This window comes from Hypomesus transpacificus, unplaced genomic scaffold, assembly GCF_021917145.1.
Source record: "Hypomesus transpacificus isolate Combined female unplaced genomic scaffold, fHypTra1 scaffold_353, whole genome shotgun sequence".
Lineage (NCBI taxonomy): Eukaryota > Metazoa > Chordata > Actinopteri > Osmeriformes > Osmeridae > Hypomesus > Hypomesus transpacificus.
Window position 1 is genome coordinate 67,124 of NW_025813877.1, and position 17,473 is coordinate 84,596.

General features: G+C 49.6%; 3 protein-coding genes across 3 annotated transcripts; 2 read left to right on the plus strand and 1 right to left on the minus strand.

Moving 5' to 3' along the window:
- The first annotated feature begins 1,562 nt into the window (after positions 1–1,562).
- fam81b (family with sequence similarity 81 member B) lies at positions 1,563–8,485 on the plus strand. The gene is made up of 8 exons (XM_047016381.1): positions 1,563–1,608; positions 2,045–2,252; positions 3,313–3,431; positions 4,133–4,262; positions 4,841–4,947; positions 6,703–6,838; positions 6,950–7,145; positions 8,352–8,485. Exons 1-8 carry the CDS (start codon positions 1,565–1,567, stop codon positions 8,483–8,485), a joined length of 1,074 nt encoding a protein of 357 aa, XP_046872337.1. The 5' UTR covers positions 1,563–1,564.
- Positions 8,486–8,935: 450 nt separating this feature from the next.
- On the plus strand, positions 8,936–10,150 carry LOC124464501 (grass carp reovirus (GCRV)-induced gene 2p). The gene is made up of 2 exons (XM_047016383.1): positions 8,936–9,046; positions 9,369–10,150. Exon 2 carries the CDS (start codon positions 9,373–9,375, stop codon positions 10,075–10,077), a length of 705 nt encoding a protein of 234 aa, XP_046872339.1. The 5' UTR covers positions 8,936–9,046; positions 9,369–9,372; the 3' UTR covers positions 10,078–10,150.
- Positions 10,151–10,520: 370 nt separating this feature from the next.
- ttc37 (tetratricopeptide repeat domain 37) lies at positions 10,521–16,347 on the minus strand. The gene is made up of 10 exons (XM_047016384.1): positions 16,248–16,347; positions 16,123–16,176; positions 15,924–16,035; positions 15,656–15,784; positions 15,392–15,516; positions 14,787–14,954; positions 14,025–14,177; positions 13,210–13,340; positions 12,959–13,088; positions 10,521–11,561 (listed from the first exon to the last, which is right to left on the minus strand). The coding sequence occupies exons 2-10, from the start codon at positions 16,165–16,167 to the stop codon at positions 11,475–11,477; spliced, it is 1,080 nt and encodes a 359-aa protein (XP_046872340.1). The 5' UTR covers positions 16,168–16,176; positions 16,248–16,347; the 3' UTR covers positions 10,521–11,474.
- Between the last annotated feature and the right edge of the window lie 1,126 nt (positions 16,348–17,473).

Genomic DNA, 17,473 nt, shown 5'->3' on the forward strand with positions numbered 1-17,473 from the left:
GCTGTATATTAATAGTTGAGACTTGAAAGGATTCTACAAACGACAAACATATTACAAGTTTGAGACGATGGCTTGGAGGACAATGCTTTTTCACTCATCAGGATGCTAGCTTGTAAAATATTTTAAAAATAGAAAAGTATGCCTGTTTATAGAGTTTTGGGTGTATTCCCTCCATATATTCCAGAAGTTTGGCTTATTTTCTTTATATGTAGCAGGCATGGTGTGATAATACAATAAGTAGCCTATGTTATGATTTAAGAAGTGTTCAGAAACCCCCGTTGCCCTGCCTCACATTGGCATCCACTGATCCCATGGCACAAAGTGGGGGCGCCACCACAGCTGACTGTTAAAACCTGTTTACCAAAGTGGATAGGGAGTCGGGACCAAGTGTCAAGCTGTTCCCTTAGCAACCATAAGTACAGGCACTGGCCCCATGCCCAAGGTGCTAAATGATGACCCAGAGAGGTCTTCCTCGTAATGATTATGTTGACAGGCAATTCATTTATGACAGTTTTGAAGAACACTCCACTAATCGTATTCATCCGAGCACAATCTGCAATGCAGTCACTATGCTGAACGAACCTCATTCACATTAGAAGCTGTCAGTATAAGCGTGAATCTTAACTATGAGTCCATAATCTCCATTTCCTCACAGAACAGTCAGTGTACAAATGTGTTAGATATGTAAATGGGGCAGTTTAGAAAATTCTTAGAGGTATTTTTTCTTCTTAAAGATCATTTCAGTGGATTATCTGCATGGAAGACTGGATTAAATAGGTCAGCTATTGATCTGAATGTGCTTACAGTAGGTGAAGCACAAGGCTAAGCTAGGTGAAGCACAAGGCTAAGCTTTTTAATAAAACCTTTTAGAAGTTTCTCTGAGCAAAGAGAAGACTCGATTTGGGCTTTGTGTACCTTTATCTAAACCTTACTTCGTTTTTGATAAAGACTTTGCGACTGATTTCTTATATGGGTGATATTTGAATCAGCGGTTTGTCATGGACATTTGAGTTTTTTTTAAAGGGTTTCCTTACAGCAGACTTCCCAACTATCAACCATGCGAACGTTCACCTTCCCTGACTAAATAGACCTAACCCAGTGCACGCTATTAAAGAGACACAGAGAAGAGAGGTGGCCTGTGTGTATGTTCACCACAGATCAATATGTCCAGGTAAAAGCATACTGGTACAATAACTGGCTGGACTGCCTGTTGCAACACAACTTACTCATTTGCTGAGTGAGCAGGTTTCATAGCAACATATCAATCAAATCCATGATTGTGCTGTTGCCAGGGGCTGGTGACACACTCCCCATTCAGACTGATCTACTGCAGTTACCAAGTGACCAGCACAAACACAGGAAGGACAGCACTTTAGACCATTGGTAAGTACTTTAAGAACTTTAAAATTGACTTAATACTGAACTTTATTGTGTTTAACACTTATGTTGGGTCAATTTTAGAAAAGAAGGCTGGACATATTGTACATGTTGTAAGCTGTTTTGCAAGACAACAAGATTCAGTTCGAATTTTTCATTCCAGGACAGTCTGTTTGGTGGAGGAATCATGGCAGACAAGTCCATGTTACAACCGTACCAGCCACACGACAGGTAGGTTTGACCTCAGAGCTAACACCGACCCCGAGAGACTCTTTTCTCATGCTCTCTCACAAGTCAGATTCTGCAAATGGGTGCATAGGCACATGCCATTTCCTCTAGCAGATAAACCCGCTTCAGAGAAACGGTGCTGACCTTCCTCCCTTGCTCTCACCTCGATCAAATTAATCCCTAATCCATGTCAACACCCGACACCTTTAGAGAGCTGACACACAGGAAGGGAAAGGAACATTTGAAAGAGAATTCTGCAGGTCACTTGCACTGGATTTGTAGGTGTGCAGGACGATCACAATGTCTGTATGTTACATTTATATTTGCTCATTTGAGAGACACTTTCTGATTTGTCGAAGACACAGGATTCTCATCACTGCTGTGTGGTTGAACACCCTCTTATACCTGGCTGAGGAAACCATGTTGTGTCTACTCTCAGGTCGGATGTGGTCGAAGGCCGGCTGACCAATCAGGAGCGTGCGATGAGCGAGCTGCTGGAGCAGGCGTTGAGGATCAAGGAGGAGGTGGCGACCAGCCTGCATTCCACCCAGGGCTGCGTCCAATCAGAGGCCTCCTCTCGCCGGCTACTGGAGAGCCACATTCATGTCATCACACACATCGTCAAACAGCTCAGCACAGACATCCAGGTAGGGTTCAGCTACAGCCACTTCTGATTAGAGGTGCGTTATGAGGAAGATCCCTCCACCGGGCAAATATTTGCCTCGATATTCTGTCCTATCTCTGTCTATTTCTCTCTCAACATCTCTCTCTCTCTCTTCCCTTCTATCTCCCTCTGTTTCGCTCTCCCTCTCTGTCTCCATCTGTCTCTCGTCCTGTAAGCTGGATCAGTCTAGTTTGATAACACTAGGTGGAACATTCAGAGAACCCTGAGCCAGCCTCACTATCTCATTCTGCCATATGGGAGTTTTTCTCCTAAGCAAGCAATAAGTTTAATGACGACCAATGAATGCTCTGGAATGGTGGCCAACAAAGTCACTTAGCAGAGGTAATACTGTAACAGTGGTGCATAAAAACTGTGGTTGTTTAATCAGTCAATGTCTGGTAGAATTCTTTTTTGCCACAGCTGCATTTTCCCTGCCCAGAAACATGACCTAACAGGGGCAGACAGGGCTGCCTTACACAGTAAACAAAACCAGATGAGTACGTTCACAGATAGAAGTGTAAAACAGTGCTTTGTTTACGGAACAATTGCACTCTTATAGTACCATGTAACATAAAAATATTAAATACTGAAATAAATATCTACAATGAACAGTGCACTTGTGTACTTACTGTAAGTCGCTCTGGATAAGAGCGTCTGCTAAATGTCTAAAATGTTAAATGGATCAGTCACCATTATTAAACATTAAAACAGGGACTGGCATCACCAAATTGATTTAATGTAGTTGTGTGTAAATGTGTGTGTGTGTGTGTGTGTGCGCATGCATGTTTCTCTGTGTGTGTGTATGAGGAGAACAGTCAGCAGAATGCTCCAGACCCAGATCCTAATCAAGTTAATGAGAATGCCATTTAACCAGTTCGATAGTCCTGCCTAACCATCTGCCAAGGACAGCTCTGTGGTAATGAAGTCCACATAGCCTGGTCCATCTGCCTGGCTCTCAAAGCTGCTTCTCGTTGCAGAGGTGGTGAGATGAGGTGTGGCTGTGCCGGGCAGTCTCACCCCAGTTGTTGTTGTCATGGGAGCAGGTACTGGAGAGACAGATCATCCAGAGAGACAGCATCAGCTCTGGGACGTCGTTTGCCGTTCAGAGCCTGGATCACAAGAACCTGGAGGGGATTGGTGACCTGCGAGGACGAGTGGCCAGGTACTCACTACTCGCCTACACTCCAACAGCTATCTCTCGATGTGTCCTCGTACTATAGTCCAGGTTACACACGACATTTGAGTGAAGACACACATAAAAAATGCTTTCGTTGAATACAATCACAATCCGTGAAACTGCTAGCAGTGACGAAAAATACATCTTTACAACTGCTGCAAGCTAAACAATTGTTTTTCAAATGAGTCTACAAATGGGACTACACAATGTGATTTCAAGCATTCTTCTAACATACACACAAACACACACACACAAAGTACCCCATTCCTCTTTATTGCTGCTGTCTAGAAATGAGTTGTGTGATTAGAAACCTTGGTTTTAAGGCCATTTGCAAGTAGAGTTTCTCTCCGGGAGTCCATTTGTCAGCGAGTTTCATTAGTGTTCAACTGAGTTTTGTGCACCCTTAGAGATTTATTTTTGTCATTGAAATAATTTTGCATCCCCTTGTCCCCCATAGGGACACATCTTACAAAAAAATGGCCCAAATTTGAAAAACATCATAACAGCCTCCATTCTGTGGAAAGAATAATCTGGAAGGCTTTCAAAATCTCCCTCATGTGCTTCCTTGTACACACCTTAAGACAGGGAAGAATAAAACAGCACAGACAGCTGTCCGTCTGAGTGAGAGTGTCGCTGCCCCTCTGTCCCTCTGCCCCCCTCCCTCTCTCCCCCTCCCCCTACCCCAGGTGCGATGCCAGCATCGCCAAGCTGTCCGGTGACGTTAGCTCCGGAGGGCGTGACTTCCTCAGGCTCCAGCGGGAGGTATCGGAGCTCAGGTCCACCCTGGAGGTCTCACTCGGGGACACGGAGACCAAGGTGACAGCCCCCCTCACACCGCCGGCTCTGCGTGAGCTTACGTGCTCTCTCACACGGACCAAAAGCAACCCTCCAGCGTCTGCCTTTACACTAAGTTAACCTGTGAACCGATTGCGGTTCTCGGGAGAAAACACACAAGAAAACGTATTGTATACAGTTACGGTACGTCCGATTTCCTTGAGCTTCCCTCCCACTCCCAGCATGCTCTCTGTTTTCTGGGACGGGTGGTATATCACTGGGACTGCGGCACATTAACTCTGGGGGAGTGGTCAAGCGCTGCCATAAAGGTAATTGGGAAAGGAGTGGAAAGTGGGTCGTCAGCACAGGCAGGAGCGCTGTGACTGAGCCGCTGGGACCACATTTCAGGGAAACGAGAGGAAAACAATGTTGAACGTACTCAGGTCTGACTCAGCTGAGCGCAAGGGGATTCTGCAACTTGTATTCATCCATTCAAAATCCCTCTAGCTGTAGACAGACGGGTCACACAGGATTGATTGTTGATGCGTTGATCATTGTTCAGTTCATCAATATATTGACCACTTGTTGTAACGAAGCTGCGTGTGTGTTTGTGTGTGTAGCTGTCTCGGGCGCTGGGGGAATTGAAGGTCTCTCTGAGCGAGAAGGACCTGGGACAGAAGAGCTCCTGGGCTGAGCTGCACGGCCACATCCACATCCTGGAGGACAGGTGGGGGGGATCAGGTGTTTCCTTCCAGTTCAAACCTTCAACTCGAGCCAAGATCGAGGTCACTTCCAATCCCCTGGAAACCACCCCGGAGCTTTAAGTAAAACAAACTGCCAAACCCTCCCGTCACAAATCCTCTGGAATCGATCTCTTTAGATTCGGTTAGAGCAGAGTTCCCCCGCAGGGCCGCAGCGGTCCAAAACACTTAGGTCCCTTTGACATCCATCCCCCAGCCTCCCCCCCCCCCCCCCCAAGACTGACCTTTCTATCCCCTGAGGAAGGGTTGCCGATGCCTGCTTTGTTTGTGAATGCTGAACCCATGCAGACATCGTTCCGAGCATTTACAGAGAAAGGCGTCCGGCGTTCTGGTGGCTTGCTGTTGCTGTTTGTTGTTCTGAATGTTGTGTAATGCTTCTCTGTTCTCCATCTGTCTTCTCCATAGCTGAGGCCCAGCAAGCTTTTAATAGAAGTGTTCGATAGATGCCCTGCACAAGTGGAACCTAAACTGCAAATCAACAATACACTCACGCCTTTTCACAGATGCGAAATAGCTAAGCGTCTGCCTGGTTCTGTCACAGACGGCTTCACCAGCTATAATGTAGACCAGACCCCATCCAGACTTCTTTTATGTTACCATATACATCATAAAACAGTACGCAATTTGTATTTCCTACACTAGGGAAGAGCTACGGATATTTCATTGGAACGTATTATATTAGTCAACAGAAGTGAAAAGGCACATTCATTGTTTACCGTCCAGAAGCAACAGTATCAGGTCTATAATAGAAACCTCCATTAGAGTCAGGTTTGAGGAAATCAATCCGTGTTGGCTGCCATGGCCAGCCGGCATCGGGTACTGAACAAGACTTCCTGGGTTAGCCTCATCTGTAGTTAGGTCACGTCCTGGTCCACTGCCCAGTAGCCTCTCTCTTTCTTTCTCTGTTTTCCTGTGCCACACACACACACACACACACACAGAGCTGAGACCAGAGTAAGTTGCCGGCCTCGCAGAACCTCTCAGCCAAGGCGAAACTCTAGATGAGAAGAAGGAGAGGGAATTTTGAGAGGGGGGGGGGGGGGTCATTGTTTAGCTACCAAATGACACCCATGAGAAATAAACTGATGAGTCACAGGAGGTACCGCGCTCCTGTGTGTGTCAAACTACTGAGGGGAAAGCTGCCGCACCTTGTCCAAGGTCAGAGCCCTTATCCTACACATCTCTGTCTACATGTAAAAATGACTGAAAGTAATCGCTCAGACTCGAGTCCCAAGAGTTGAGAGTTTAGTGTTCAGTTGCGAGGCAGATGACCGATGGCCGCTTGGCTGAGAGAGAGAGAGAGAGAGAGAGACAGAGAGAGAGAGAGACAGAGAGAGAGACAGAGAGAGAGAGACAGAGAGAGAGAGACACTGGCGCTGCTCCTCGGACCGGCCTCCGAGAGAAGAGCTGCCTGGCTCACACAGAAAACAAAGAGTGCGATGGGCCTTCTCAGTGAAGGTCACTGTTGCCGCTACCAAGAAGAGCCTCGCCATGACGATTTTCCTCCAAGGGCTGCTTTGGGAGCTCAGCAGAAGCCCAGAGACGGGGGAAACATCTCCTCACTATGGCGACTGTCTGCCAACACACACTCCATCGCCGATATTCAGCAAACGACTAAGAGAAAGGCCTCTGCTGTCGCCCCCCCCCCCCCCCGGTAGATATACAAGGTGTGTGTTCCAACATCATCATTCCCTCGGGAATCACCTAACCATGTTCCGCAGGAGCTCCAGTGGTCTGAAGCAGGCGAGGGAGGACTCGGACCGGCTGAGGAGGTGGGCAGAGGAGCGTCTCCAAACCTCGGAGCAGACACACACCCAGGCCAGAGAGCGTCTGCAAGCGCTCCTGCATGAGCAAACGGTACAGTGTCTGCGGGTGCTGTTTCGGCTTGGTGCACTGCAATTGTGTTTGTTTGTTTTTTCCTCCATCAAAACTGGCTTTCCCTGTGCGTGCGTGCGTGCGTGTCCACAGGCTGAGGTGGAGGGGCGTCTAGACAGACAGCTGCGTCTGCTGGCTGGCCGTCTGGACCGGGCTGAGGGCCGGCTGGTGAAGGAGAAGCAGACAGACAGGGTGAGACGCTCGGAGGATAAACTGCAGAGCAGGGTGGCCATGGTGGAGGCCGGCCTCCGAGAAGAGCTGCAACTGGCCAAACAGGAGTACCAGTCAGGTGAGTCCCCTTCGCCTCACTTCCACTGAGAGGCCTGTGGGCTCTGTACAAACCCCTGGAGGAGACACCTTTCGGGAGTTGGTGTGCGACCGCCGTGCGATTGGAACCAGGTATCGTGGGCTCCATTGGAGACGAGTCCATGGTGCTTCTTTCCAATTGGCTGCAGTTTGGATAGGTGTCTGAGCCTGTTCTGGTCGACTGAGATAACCAGAACAACCTGAGCTGAGAATCGAATACAGCAGGCGACTAACTGGGCCAGCTAAATGTGAGAACACAAGAGTTATGAAGGCATGACTAGGTGGTGACCGGTCCAAATGTTTCACAGTGAAACTCATTTCAGATAGACACATTATGCTACATTTCCTGTTGATTTGGATACGTTGCATATCAAGGAGGAGAGTCAAATATAAAACAACACACAAACCATGGAAGGCCTGTTCACATGCGACCATTTGCAATGGTTGCTTACGTAAAGCCTTACTCGGAACTCCATAGGGCTGATGCTATCTCTGGCCTCATATGGGTGTTGAAACGTTGTAATTGGACACAGAGACTGAGGACAAGCCGTTTCACACAGGTGAGATCGAAATCCATCCTCTTCACCAGCCCATCCCGGTGGCAATTTATGTCTCATTTTTCCAGGGCCGGAGTTTACTTTGAGAACAGCCCTCCCTCCCTCCCTCCAGCCCTCCCTCCCTCCCTCCAGCCCTCCCTCCCTCCCTCCAGCCCTCCCTCCAGCCCTCCCTCCAGCCCTCCTTCCCTCCCTCGAAGTTGTAGTTCTGTCACCATACCTGAATGGGCCGAGTAAATAAGAGCTGTGCTGTAAAGAGGAGTGAATCACCTTTCCGCCTCCAGTCTGTCTGGCTAGACTGCGCCTGCAGGACCCTTTAATCATTCCCTCAGACAAGTGGAGAGGAGAGAGGGTGGGAAGGGGGCCCATATCCATTATAGATGATGCTTTTAATGTTGGCCACGGCTGAAAAAATGCTATTAACCTTTATGATTCCAAGGCAGGCCCAAATCCTTTATGCTGACCACTGCCCCTCTAACCCATAGGTACCTGAGTCGAGATGAAGGTATTGGGTGAACAATGGACTTGGTACCAATGTACCAAGTCCATCAAAGGGTACGGTAAAGCAATCTACCTACCGGACAGCTACTTATTCAGTCCTCTCTTTCTCTGCCTTTCTCTTTGTGATGAAAAAGGATTCAAGTCCATCCATGATGCTATAGAATCCCTGAGGCAGATAGTTGACACGAAAGCCCGCCTGGACAAAGACAAGCTGCAGAAGGACATCAAACAAATCCATAGAAAGGTTGTGCAGTTAAGAGACACGTGACATCGCTCTGGGGAGGTTTCCTACTACTACATCTGGGATTTGAAATATTGATTTACTAATTGAAATACGGTATGTGTTCCATTATTCCGCTCTGAAAAAAACATAAATAACACGACTTATTTTTTACTGAAAATAATCACTGCATGGATCTGTATTATTTTTAAGCAAAAATTCTCGAGCGATGTTTCATTTGTTTGTATCCTGGTCCCTGTCAATAAGAATTAACTTTGCTCTTAGTTATAGCCACATAGAATTAGTGCCTAAACAAAACAACTTACTATTGCAAAACAATGAACTCGAGGCCTGCAGGTAATCATTTTGTATGCATGGTAGCATTTACAATTTTTTATTCTACTATGTCTTCATCGTCCACCTTCATGCCCTTATATTTTGTAAAAAATGTGGATGTTTCTTTAAAAAAATTAAATCTTTAAGGTCATAAAAAAAAAAAAACTACGATTTTCTGTGAGTTTTGATACGAGCATCACCGTCAGCTGAAGAGAAAGTGAAAGTACGTTACTGTACACGAACTTCAGAATTGTTCTTTTGCCGACTCGAAAGGTAAGAAATACGTTTTCAATTTTACAGTATTTTCAAACGGTTGGGCACCACATTCTGTATTAGCTCGAGATACATATGCTTAAATCTCACTGTGACTTTTGGAAGTAATTTTTACAAAAAAGTACGAATGTAAAGACGAAACTCCCATTGCCCAACTTGCCCAAAGTTGACTAAATGTAAAAACAATAACAAAAATTACATTATAATAATATTATCATAAAACGTTATTATTTCTTGATGTAGCCTTGAAGTTCACCATAATTCCCTAGCTGTAGACTGAAAGAAACCGCATGCCATGAAACTGAGATGTTTTATTCTACAGGAACATGTCAGTATCATACAATGGCTGGGAAGTGGTCTATGACGACGATTCCACTCTGGGGGTAGAACTGACCGGCGCGCAAACACCAAAAGACGGCAAGACCTACACCATGTACCACGGCACCACCGTCCAAACGGCCCGGCTCATCATCGCCAACGGCTTCCGCCAGTCTCCAGACGGAATGCTGGGCGCCGGCGTGTACGTGAGCCGCGACCAGAAGAAGGCCGAGCGCTACCCCCTGGGACGCCACGTCGCCACCCGCGTCGTCCTGACCCTCGACGTGGACGTGGGCCGCGTCAAGCGCATCGACAAGGACGGCCACCCCATGCAGAAGAGCTGGCACACGCAGCACAAGTACGACACGGCCTGGGTGCCCCCCAACTGCGGCATGAAGGCCGTGCCCAGCGGTCTGGAGGAGGACTGTGTGTTTGACCCCCAGCGGATCCGGGTGGCCGGCGTCGCTCTGGCGCCCGACGCCACCGTCCTGGCGGAGCTTCGCCAGCTCATCGCCCAGTCCCCCCGCCGGTCAGAGGGGGGCGGAGCCGGGCGGAGCAGCGGAGGAGCCGCCGGAGGCCAAGGCGCGTGCGCCGTGTGTAACAGGAAGAGTCCGCCCAGTCACACGCACACCCTGCAGCAGTGCTGGGGCTGTGGGCAGAAGATTTGCACCTTCATGGTCAAGCACGTGTGCTCGGCCAGCCTCTGCGGTTGAGGATGGGGAAGGTTGTACAGTGCTGGACTCTCAGGCAGTAGGTCCAGGGGCGCCGTATAGGGGGGGGGGGGGGAAGCTAGGACAATTCCAAGGGCCCCTGACTGACAGGGGCCCCCCAAAATTGAAAAAGTTTTATTGTATTTTTTTTCATGGGGCCCAAAATTCCTGGCGGCGCCCCTGAGTAGGTCAGAACATCCGGAAGGACATGATTGAGTTGGATTCGGTTCGCATCTTAACACTCCACTCGCTCTTTCTGTCAGGCAATGATACAAACCCTATCAAGCCATGCCAAATATTGATATGTGCACTGTACAATCGTGGGAGGAATGTGTAGGTTGTTACACCTCCATATTTCCACATGTCTTCTTCACTGTAATGTGAATATCCAGGATGATAACCACTGAACCTCTTTCTATTCTCGGAAAAAAAAAGCACAATCTTGGTTGCTGTTGGCAAAACCCCTTTTTTTAATCACAAATAAATGAATAAAGTCATTGTCGATGGTCGTTTAAACAAATCATTTTCCCAGTGATATATAGTCCAGACATCATCAAGAATCCATCTCCGATGAAATCAAAAGGTGTGACACGAATCTGTCCGCTCGACTGACGGCTGCACAATAGACCGGCCGCTGTGAAAGGACACCTGGATCTTTCCAGAATCCTTCTCATTTCCCTGCGAGTGGCCAGGTGCCAACTTGCACACGCAGCTTGTGGTGAAGGCTTTGGACAAACACGGGTACGGCTTTCCACGGCGACGGGCTGTGTTAGGTAGCAAATGAAAATCATCTTTCATTTCATATTTCGAAAATGTCTGAGGGCAGATGTGAAGACCAACCCGGGGAAAGGCACTTACCATGCAAAGACTTGAGGTTTGGCGAAGCATAGACATTACAACTACACAGGCACAATTAAAGCACATTCACACATCGCTTGTTGTTCAATTCCACCGGTGGGCACAGTATGCTATCACATCTTCCACCAACACGATTACAGAGACAGGATTTTGGTATGGCTACCTGCGACAGGCTAGCTGGATTGCACATACATGATAAGATAAGGTGGACAATGAATCGGCATCATTATACACCCACAGTCGACGGTTTGGGACGCTGTTCTACCATGGATTTGAAAAGCGAGCGTCTATAAGTGCTTATTCTCGTGACAAAGCCGCACATTCCACGGATGACTCCCTATACATACGTTTGTTCAGAAAATCACAGAGCCGCAGCGAATCATTCAGACGGAGCAGAGGGATGAGGAATTCAGAGACGCTTGATTTCAGTTCATGTGTTGTTCCTGGTTCTCAGCAGGGCCACATGGCCACGCGGCCATGTCCAGGCTGGGGGCGGGGTTAAGGGAGGGCGGGGTGCAGGGCGGGGCGTCCGCACAGGAAGCTCAGCGAGAGTCGGAGGGGGTGGTGAGCAGAGTGTGGAACTCCTGAAGCCTCTGGTCTCCGCAGGCTCTGGCTTGATCCAGGAGGGTCTACAGAAAACCAAAGCAGGAATCACTTAGAGGAGATGGTGTGTGTGTGTGTGGGGGGGGTGAAGGCAGTTCAGTGCATTACCCGTTTTAGCCTCTGCAGTCTTAGGCCTGCTACTTCTGTGTCTCCAACCAGACCTCTCGCTCACTCTCGCTCTCTCACTGTCACTTCTACAGTAACCCTACTTCCCCTAAAGACATGCTTGCTGCATAGGGGTGGAAGTAAATCAATACATCATAAACACCTGTTGGTGGATCCTCTTTCTCTGGATCTCCCTCTTCACTGACGTACCTCAACCCTGTAGGCTGCTCCTCCATGATGCCCTGTGCTGGGTGTCATGACCAACCAGGGTTGGACAACATGTCAAACTGTCTACAGTGGCCGTCTTCGACCCTGGGGCCTGTACTGTGAAGCAGGTTCAACACGCCCAGGAGACCTTCTCATCGTCTTGCTTCGCTGAGCCTGACCACCGCGATCGCGCCAAGCCGTGTTGCGCCGGCGGTTATCAACTCTCCTTAACTCGACCCAGGTTTCCACACTTGAGCGATGAGCGCGTTCACGTCAAAAGGGGCGCGTTTGCCAAATGTGACCAATTACAAACATGCTCGAGTCTAGAGTGCCATACGTCACAAGAGCAGCGACTATAAAAAATACTAAAGGTTTAAGAGCATATTTAAAGTGAAAAGCCGCATTGTTGCTGCTTCTAATAAAAGAAAGGAATGTTGGGAGAAAACTGCCGACTATGAATGCGAAGGTTAATGGCCTTGTCATTTTCATTCATTAGGGCAGTCGTACATCTGACTAAATACAATAGGGTTTTCCATACAATTACATCCACGGGATCTTCAACAAATTGTGATGCCTTTTTCCAAGGCAATTTTTGATTGGTCAGTTGTACATTTACATTTATTCATTTAGCAGACGCTTTAATCCAAAGCGACTTCCAAGAGAGAGCTTTACAAAGTGCATAGGTCACTGGTCACATTAGGCGGTGCTTTTACACGTGTTAATCTGTTCTCAAACATAACCTGCTACGAAGCAGGTAAGGTGCGCAGCATGGTGATACCATGGTGATCTATGCTGGTAAGACGTGAACCACTGTCGTGATACTGAAAATTCAGAGTTAAACCTGAAGTGACCTCGCTAACCCTGCATCTGGCTTCGTAGTATAGGGCTCTGGTCCTCAGGGCCCACTGTCCTGCATGTTGCAGATGTTTCCCTGCTCCTCCACACCTGATTCTAATGAAAGATCATGATCAGGCTTCTGCTGAGCTTGATCATGACCCATTCATATGAATCAGGTGTGCCGGAGCAGGGAAACATCTGCAACATACAGGACAGTGGGCCACTGAGGACCAGGGTAGAGATGAGTGTGTGTGTATTTTCAACGTGAACGTACGTCCATCAGCTCCAGGTCGTCCTTGGCGTGGAGGTGCCTGAGGAGGTACCAGCGGGCCACAGACAGCACCGTGCGAGGGGAGTTGTGGGAGCGGTCGTACACCACCCTCTCCAGGAGCCTTCTGGTCTCCCTGGGGGAGGAGGAGGAGGAGGGGAGAGGAGGAGGGGAAACAAACAACAGGTCACCCACGTGGTCAGGGTTTGTCTCTCCTCGCCAGCTGAATGAGAGGTGCCAGACACGGGGCCACCCACCTGGCAGACATCTTGGTGGAGAACTGCAGCAGGGACTGTGCGAGGACGGCGACGGGGGAGGGCCCGAGCTTCAGGACCTCGGCGGTGGCCTCCGTCACCAGGTCCTTCCAGTCGCTCCCGGGGACGCCCGCCTGGAGGCATGCGAGCCAGCACGCACACACACACACACACACACACACACACACACACACACACACACACAGGCAGACCGGTGGTCTGATTAATGCTAACTGAACCCATCCCCTGCATGTACAAGCCAGTCATCCGTTCCTATATCCGCACGAACGAGACGACAGCCTCAGTTTGTGAAGTCAGACAGCCTCTCTGGGGCAGAGGCGTGGGTTGTTGAGCAGACAGAAAGCCTATTGGGCAGAGAATGAAAGCCTATTGGGCAGAGAATGAAAGCCTATACCTCCCTAAACCAAACAACGCCTGGCCTTGGGTCTGTTTACACTTCCACCTGGCCTTGCCCTGCGCTCCCATGACTTCCTGTAGGGCCTTCCCAGAGTCGTGTTTACTCATCTCTCCTCTGGTGCAGTCGCCGTGACCAGACCACTGCCGTCAGGACAGAAGGGGCTTCTGGGTAGGGCACGCCCTCATCCCAGTCCCTGTCCAGCCTCCAGCATGCGTTTCATCCGATTACCCTTTCACTCTGTGTGTGCGGGGCCACATGTAAGGCTCTACAGTGTACACAGTGAGAGTTACGGCCATGCTAATAAACCCTATCGTTTCCAGTCTGTCCCTCCCCATCCCCTACCCTCCACCATGAGACCCTCCAGGCCCCCCACCCCCTCTCACCCAGGGAGAGGACTCACCATGCAGGGGCCCAGGGCTAGCAGGGCCAGGCGCAGGAGGCTGGCCACCTGGGCGCTGAGCAGGCCCAGCTGAGAGGCCAGCTGCAGGCTCTGCCTGTAGGCCACCACGGCCTGGACCAGCAGGCCCTGGCTACGGTACACCTCCGCCAGCCACTGAGACAGGGGGGGGGGGGGGGGGGGGGGGGGGGGGGGGGGGGGGAGGAAGAGGGTGGAAGGGGGGGGGGGGGGGGCAGAGTAGGAGAAACTGTCAGTGGGAGAAAATACAAATGTCACTTTCCTTTTCCAGTTGGCACTAATGACACTTAACACGAGGCCTTTGAACTCAGTTTCCGCTCTGCTGTCATTAAGCGGCCGTGTCTTTTGGACCACACACAGAGAGACAGAAATGCAGGAATCTCACCAGCTCCCCGCTCTCAGGCTAATGCATGCTATTTTTACAATCACGCTGTTCAGCTCTTCAAGTTTTCTGATAGAACCATGTGTCAAAGTAAGTTGGGAAGGGAGAATTTTCAATGCAAGCAAAGTAGTTCACAGAGAGCATTTTTTTATAGACTGCTATTGCCTTTGACAATGTTCATTTTAACATTTTAATGCTTGTTTTTGCTGTTGCTTGCATGACAACACTTGATTCTCTTAAAAAACAATAAACAATGCACTCATTCAGCAGAAACGTTCATCTAAAGCAACTAATTCAACCTACAACCTCTCGATCTGCCGTCAAACGCTCTAACCACTGAGCTACACCCCAAGTGTGTGACTCACGTGCCAGGCTGCCACCGACGTGTGGTTGGCCAGGACAGCACTGCTGAGCTGTTCCAGCACCGCGTCTGGCAGGGCGGCAGTACCGACGCCGGCCAGGAGGAGGCGCTCACACTGCACCTGCCTGAGCAGCAGGAGCACGGCTGGCTGTTCTGGAGACACAGTCAGGACCTGGAGAGAGACAGAGAGAGACAGAGAGACAGAGAGCGAGAGAGACAGAGAGACAGAGAGCGAGAGAGACAGAGACAGAGAGAGAGACAGAGAGAGAGAGAGCAAGAGAGAGAGAGAGAGAGAGAGAGAGAGAGAGAGAGAGAGAGAGAGAGCAAGAGAGACAGAGAGAGAGAGAGACAGAGAGACAGAGAGACAGAGAAACAGAGAAAGAGAGAGAGAGACAGAGAGACACAGAGAGAGAGCGAGATACACAGAGAGAGAGAGAGAGAGAGAGAGAGAGACAGCGAGAGAGAGACAGAGAGGTGGCGTTAACAGGCGAAAGCAAGACAAGTGACTTCAGGTGTCTCGAAGCAGAAAGAAAGAACTTAAGTGATGAGTGTGTGTTGGCTGTGGGAGCGTGTTGTCATTTGTCAGGAGTGTTTAAGGTGAGTGTGCACCTGGGAGCAGAGGGTCTCTGCCTGGTCCAGCTCCCCCCTCAGGGTGAGTCCTGTCACTGCCTGCTGCAACACCCAGCCCTCTAGGGCCTGGGCCAGGGGCCGGTCGACCTCCTCCACACAGCGCACTGCACACACACACACACACACACGAGGGGAAGGGTTAGACACAAACACACATTCGAGTACGGACACACACACACGTACGCACTGGTGCGTCCACATCGACACACACGCAGGGAGACAATGTTGTCCGGTTGTGGCGACCTTTCTCGGACACCACCCCCATCAGAATCTGCTCCAAACCCCGTCTCCCTGGGGCGGAGCCAGACAGGGCGCAGGTGGCGTTTTCAGTGTGACAGGCAGCCATTAGCCCCGCCCACGCCGCAGGGTCATCTAGGAAGGAGGGGTGGAGGACAGGAGCCGTTAGGGCATGAAGGACTGAGGTTGTGACTAAAGGGCTTGGTACATAGGTGTGTGTGTGTGTATGTGTGGAGGCTGGACCGGGTGTTGCAGCGCCCCCCTGTGGTCTCACCGGGACAGAGCAGCACAGCCCTCTGCAGGGTCTTCAGGGGGTTCCTGCGGGGGTCTTCACCCGAGTGTCTCCCGCACGCCAGCTGGTTCGCGCCACTGTACAACAGCGCCCTCTGCAGGACACACAGGCAGCACGCAGCAGTAAGTGAGGGGGGTTCCCTCCAGAGCGAGAGTGCAGAGGAGAGAAGTGAGGTATCTACCTTGCCCAGGGTCATACTGGAGAGACACGCAACGTGGCCTGCCATCGCACCTCCCTGGAGCACAAACGCACACGTTACAAACCATGCGGATGTGTGCATGAGGTGTGTGTGTGTTGTCAGCTTACCTTGGCCTTTATAGGATAGTACTGGGGCACCAGCCTGGAGAGTAGGGCCCACAGAGAAGGATCTCCAGGATTACTAGACCAGGAAAATCCAGGTCAGATTACCGTCAACAACAATCCCTTTTAACACACGCTACATACTGATATACAGGTCCTTCTCAAAAAAATAGCATATTGTGATAAAGTTAATTATTTTCCATAATGTAATGATAAAAATTAAACTTTCATATATTTTAGATTCATTGCACACCAACTGAAATATTTCAGGTCTTTTATTGTTTTAATACTGATGATTTTGGCATACAGCTCATGAAAACCCCAAATTCCTATCTCAAAAAATTAGCATATTTCATCCGACCAATAAAATAAGTGTTTTTAATACAAAAAAAGTCAACCTTCAAATAATTATGTTCAGTTATGCACTCAATACTTGGTGGGGAATCCTTTTGCAGAAATGACTGCTTCAATGCGGCGTGGCATGGAGGCAATCAGCCTGTGGCACTGCTGAGGTGTTATGGAGGCCCAGGATGCTTCGATAGCGGCCTTAAGCTCAGCCAGAGTGTTGGGTCTTGCGTCTCTCAACTTTCTCTTCACAATATCCCACAGATTCTCTATGGGGTTCAGGTCAGGAGAGTTGGCAGGCCAATTGAGCACAGTAATACCATGGTCAGTAAACCATTTACCAGTGGTTTTGGCACTGTGAGCAGGTGCCAGGTCGTGCTGAAAAAATGAAATCTTCATATCCATAAAGCTTTTCAGCAGATGGAAGCATGAAGTGCTCCAAAATCTCCTGATAGCTAGCTGCATTGACCCTGCCCTTGATAAAACACAGTGGACCAACACCAGCAGCTGACATGGCACCCCAGACCATCACTGACTGTGGGTACTTGACACTGGACTTCAGGCATTTTGGCATTTCCTTCTCCCCAGTCTTCCTCCAGACTCTGGCACCTTGATTTCCGAATGATATGCAACATTTGCTTTCATCCGAAAAAAGTACTTTGGACCACTAAGCAACAGTCCAGTGCTGCTTCTCTGTAGCCCAGGTCAGGCGCTTCTGCCGCTGTTTCTGGTTCAAAAGTGGCTTGACCTGGGGAATGCGGCACCTGTAGCCCATTTCCTGCACACGCCTGTGCACGGTGGCTCTGGATGTTTCTACTCCAGACTCAGTCCACTGCTTCCGCAGGTCCCCCAAGGTCTGGAATCGGTCCTTCTCCACAATCTTCCTC